Below are 5,208 nucleotides of genomic sequence, written 5' to 3'. Positions count from 1 at the left end.
AATAAAATTTTAATATTCTAATTGCTGATAAAAAAAAAATTTGTAATTTTTTAGATTAATAATATATATAGTCAAATTATTATTAATTTAGTAAAAAATAAATAAATATTTCTCAATTATTTTTAATTATACATGTCTTAAATATCATATTTCTACATATATAAACATGTCACCTAATATAATTTGATATTCAAAGAGCATGTTAAAATTTTATTTTTATTATTATTATTTTTTAAAAAATATGAAATCCAAATGAAAACAAATTTTTGCACTGTCGTAAAGGAGGTTCTCATTTTGAGACTATACAAAATAATTATACAAATTTTGCAATAAAGCTTTATTCCACCAATATGCCATACCTTCCTCAAGTTCTTAACTTATAAGTCTGACATTTTTTTTAATCTTAAATCCTTAATTTTCTAGTATGCAAATTATGTTGAGACAGTTCAACCGATAGACTGTATATTCTTTAATATTCTACCTTGGCAGCAGCTGAGTTGTACTCATCTCATTTACTGACGATGTTCCATGGTTGGTGGATGAAGACTCTGCTTCAGGCTTATTCCTTTCTGTGAAAAAGCCAGGCTGCTTCGGTTTCGGCAATAAACTCTTACTGCTTAACATTACAACTACAGATGCCATGCTTGGTCTGTCTTCTGGACGCTGTTGAACACATAAAAGACCCACTTGAATGCATCTTAACACTTCAGACATGGATAAAGATTCTAGCTTTCTATCAACTAATTCCATTGACCTCTCTTCTATCCACAGTTTCCATGCCTGTAAAATCAAGAACAATAAAGATTAAAAATTTATTCCAATTAGTAATTGAGTGACTGTGCCAGCAAAAGTTCTTACATGTCCAAGAAGATTGTGGTTGTGTTCTTGGTGGAAAAACCCTCTATTTTTCTTTCCACTTACTATCTCCAGTATTAATACGCCAAAGCTGAAGACGTCTGATTTCATCGAGAAAAGCCCGTCCACTGCGTACTCCGGCGACATATAACCACTGCAAAATGAAACATAGTAATTGAACTATATTTTTTGCTATCTTAAATTTGAAATTCCTAACAGGGGAGAACTGAAAATGAATAATAAGTGCAGATGTGTACTTACTATGTTCCTGCCACTCTATTTGTATTAGCCTCTGTTTGGTCCCCACCAAATATTCTAGCCAAACCAAAGTCAGAAATCTTGGGATTCATGTCCTTATCCAATAACACATTGCTTGCTTTGAGATCTCTGTGTATAATCCTTAGTCTAGAGTCTTGATGAAGATAAACAAGCCCTCTGGCAACTCCCTCAATAATGTGAAAGCGCTTTTTCCAATCTAGAAAATTGCTTCTCATTTGATCTGATATATTTGTCATCTATTAGTAGAATGTTTTACTAGATTAACATAAAACAAGTTGTGAGATAGTAATTATAGACAAGAGAGAAGTTCAAACCGAAAATGAAAAAATCTAAGCTCTTGTTCGGCATGAATTCATATATCAACATTTTTTCATCTTTCTCAATGCAGCAGCCAAGAAGTTTAACAAGATTTCTGTGCTGAAGTTTTGCAATCAAAATAACTTCATTTTTGAACTCTGTTAACCCTTGTCCAGAACTCTTTGAAAGCCTTTTGACTGCTATTTCTTGCCCATTAGTCAATGTACCCTGAAAACCATTGTTACAGAAACTGAAGATCTTTGTAGTTGCAGAGATAATATGTTATGTACCATATTTAATATTCAAATTGTTACTTTACCTTGTAGACAGGTCCAAAACCACCTTGCCCCAGTTTGTTGATACTGGAAAAATTATCTGTGGCTTTAGCTATTGTAGGCAAATCAAATATTGGCAATTCCATGTCTTCCTTTACCTCTCCATCTTCATAACATTCTATATAACTGCCTTTTACTTTTTCTCGCTTTCTCTGTTTCTTTTTCCTTATGCAACCTATAATCCCCACCACAAGCATTCCTATAAGTATAGCAGAGCTGACAATGATACCAATCAGCTCCTTTTTGTACTGATCTGAAATATAAAAAAGTATTCTCAGTGGGTATATTCATGAGATAATATGGCAATAACCTAACTAACTAATTCCTTTTCTTGAAACGGATAAATTTTTTGGCAGAAAAGAAAGATTTGGACCAATGAGCCCAGACTCGATTTTACTGTATTCAGGGCTGTGAGTTTCGAGTTTCAATCCTCGCCAGAGCCAAATTGAAAGAATTAGGGGAAAAAAAAGAGTTTTTTTTATACCTGCTGGTTTTGAAGAGGACATTCTTATATAGATATCTTGACCACCTTCAGTGTAATATCTCATATCAATCAGTTCGCCAAACCATAGCACGCAGCCACTGCCTTCTCCAATGATGTTTGAATTTGCATATGCAGTGCAAGAACAGTTTTTTGAACACTCTTCTTTACATTCTGCAAGTGTCATATTCATATCATACCAAGAATCTGATGTATCTGGTAACTTCAAACCTATATACTTATGAAAAACGGAACCCTTTTTGCAATCCAATGGAGTTTTTCGAACACAGTGATTGCTCCTATTTTTGGAAGATTCCAATATAAAGCCCTCTAAGCAATCACATGTATGAGAATTATCAATAATATTACATTTCATATTAGCACCACAAACTGAGTATGTATCACATTCATGTAATGGTTCAAAACATATATGTATCCAAGGATGATTTATTCTCACAAATTTCTCCAAGAAGCCCGATCGATTCATTAATAACCTGGACAATAGAGTACCTTCAACCTTATAACTATAATAGACTCCATTTTTATTCAATTCAAATTCATATGTGAGGAAATCAACATATGATGGCAACAGGGGAGTTCCTGTAAATCGAACGCCATTCCACGAACCAAGTCTGTAATGCTTAGAAGTTCCATTTCTCACAACAAGCTGAGGAAATCCAGCCGGATCTATCCAGAATGAAAATTGGCCGTGGCCAGGATTATCTTCACTCTTCCAAGATGTTAGGAACGTCTCTTGACCAGTTAAAAAATTCCTTCCTATTTTCATTCCAGGAAGTAATGTATCACATGGAGAATCAAAACTCTGCCACAGCAAATTAGTATCATTCCTATCTTGGACAACTAAATTTCCCGAGTCTAAAAGCTGCACAACTGGATTTTGGACATTGCTTGTTCTGTTAGATGACCAAACTGTGTTATTTTTGCTATTTAAGATGATTAGAAGGCCTTGGTTAGACATAAGTAAAACTCCTGAGCGATCAATAAGTGGGTTTTCTCTGTTTGCTACCCAAATTACTGCATAAGCTGATGGATCTTTGTACCATATTCCTAAATAACGCTTTTTTGAATTTTCTGGTTCGAAAAATCCCAGCTCGAACTTTCCACCAGCTGAAACTAGAGTCTCACCGTCTTTGATGGATTGACCGGGATTAATGGTGCCTAGGGATGAAGAAGAAGGTTGTCGTAAAAAGAGCAAGAAGAAGAAGTAGCTTGCCAAAAGCATTTTCATGGTAGCAGTTGATTTTTTTTTCTTGTTTGTTTTTTTCAGATTGCTCTTTTACATGGAGAGTAGTTGTTCATGCTAAAATAGTAATGTGGTTGAACAGCTTTGTACATATATTACTATTTGTGACATCTAAACATTAGGATAAGACTCTTCTAAAAGAAAAGAAAGAAAGAAAAAGAATAACAAAAAAAAAAAACATTAGGATAAGACTTGTTTACACCAGATATATGTAACGACCGTTTTGTATTAGTTTGATATATAGGATAAAACTTGCCTAACGGCCATTAATTAATTTTTTTTTCTTATTTTATTCTTATATCTACTAAATACAGTAACTATTTTAGTAACAAATTAATAGAGTGAAAATTAAAATCAGAATAACGAGGTGACATAAGGAGTAATTTAATTAAATTAAAGAGTATTTTGTTATAATTTATGAGATCTAATTGTTGCTTTAATCATTATAAAAAAACTTGAACAAGAAATAAAAATGGATGAAGAAAGTATATTATATTGAATCCACTGGGTTAAATTGCAATATACTTAAGATCAGTCATTTAGGGTTACCAGTGAGTAAATTTTGGTTAAAACTCAAAAATTGAATGCAGAAAATAAGCCTAACATCTGTCAAAAATAGCTAAAATTAAACCAAATCAATTAAATTAAATATTTTTAGTATTTTTTTTTTTTTTTGGTTTGGTTCAATTCAGAATCGAACCTGCCAATTGGACACCCAACTAGTGCAGCCCCCATCTGCGAATTGGCCAACCGAAGAGGACATTTTCCAAGATATTAATGACCCATGTTGTTTGCCAGTCCAATTAACCTACGCACCAACCGCGATAAATACACCCATCATCCATAATTTCTGCATTCAAACGAAACATTCAAACCTAATAAATCTTATTGCTCCTTTATTCCGAATAGAATAACAGTGAGCATTACCTAAAATATAAAGATTAATAAAGTAGTAAATTATACAGATTGAAAAGTGGCAATTATTATGACTAAAGGACAATTTTATTCATATAACTTTCCTATTATGCCTATCTCAAATAATACATGAGTAATATTATATTGGAATAGTAAATAATTATTAATGAGGGTTATTGAAAATAAGATAAAATTTAATAAGAATATAATAGATAATTTAAGAGTTAACTATAATGCAAAAAAGAAAAGTAAACTATATTTTGGAACAAACCAAAAAGGAAAGATGAATTATCTTTTTAACACGCACGAAAAACCAAGGTACTTGTCAAGATACCAAATTACCAAAGTAAGGGCAAATTACAAAGAAATCCCTTAGATTTAACTAAGATTATTACTTGGCTCTTATTGTTTGAAGAAATTATTGCTAGGTCCTTGAGATTTAGGTCTTCAATCAAAAAACTGCTATTTTGTCATTAAATACTACTAATATTTGACTATTTGGTGATTCATGTTTAATATATTTTTATTGTATAATTCCTTGTATTTGCTATTAAATAACTATTCAGTCCCTTATTTAATGTAAATACGATAAAAAAATTAAATAGTTTAATAGCACCAAATCTTAGAAACTTCTGCAATATTTTTTTTCCAAATAGTAGAGGTGAAATAGTAATTTTGATTAAACCTTAGGGACTTTATAATAATTTACTCCTAAATTTATATGGTTGTGGATTGATCATAATAAAAATTGAAAGCAAACAAATAATAATTTTAATATAAAT

The 5,208-nt window shown here is 31.6% G+C and overlaps 1 protein-coding gene across 1 annotated transcript; it reads right to left on the bottom strand.

Annotated features, from left to right (window-relative positions):
• Window positions 1–242: 242 nt before the first annotated feature.
• On the bottom strand, window positions 243–3,643 carry LOC119369645 (G-type lectin S-receptor-like serine/threonine-protein kinase SD1-1). Its single transcript, XM_089723999.1, has 6 exons — window positions 2,251–3,643; window positions 1,751–2,019; window positions 1,449–1,659; window positions 1,117–1,354; window positions 859–1,009; window positions 243–780 (listed from the first exon to the last, which is right to left on the bottom strand). The coding sequence occupies exons 1-6, from the start codon at window positions 3,494–3,496 to the stop codon at window positions 478–480; spliced, it is 2,418 nt and encodes an 805-aa protein (XP_089580125.1). The 5' UTR covers window positions 3,497–3,643; the 3' UTR covers window positions 243–477.
• Window positions 3,644–5,208: the final 1,565 nt, after the last annotated feature.

This window comes from Jatropha curcas, chromosome 7 (assembly GCF_041381405.1).
Source record: "Jatropha curcas cultivar XTBG-Jc1 chromosome 7, XTBG_Jcur_1.0, whole genome shotgun sequence".
NCBI lineage: Eukaryota > Viridiplantae > Streptophyta > Magnoliopsida > Malpighiales > Euphorbiaceae > Jatropha > Jatropha curcas.
The sequence above is the reverse complement of the archived record's forward strand: the minus strand, read 5'-3'. Positions and strand labels throughout refer to the sequence as shown.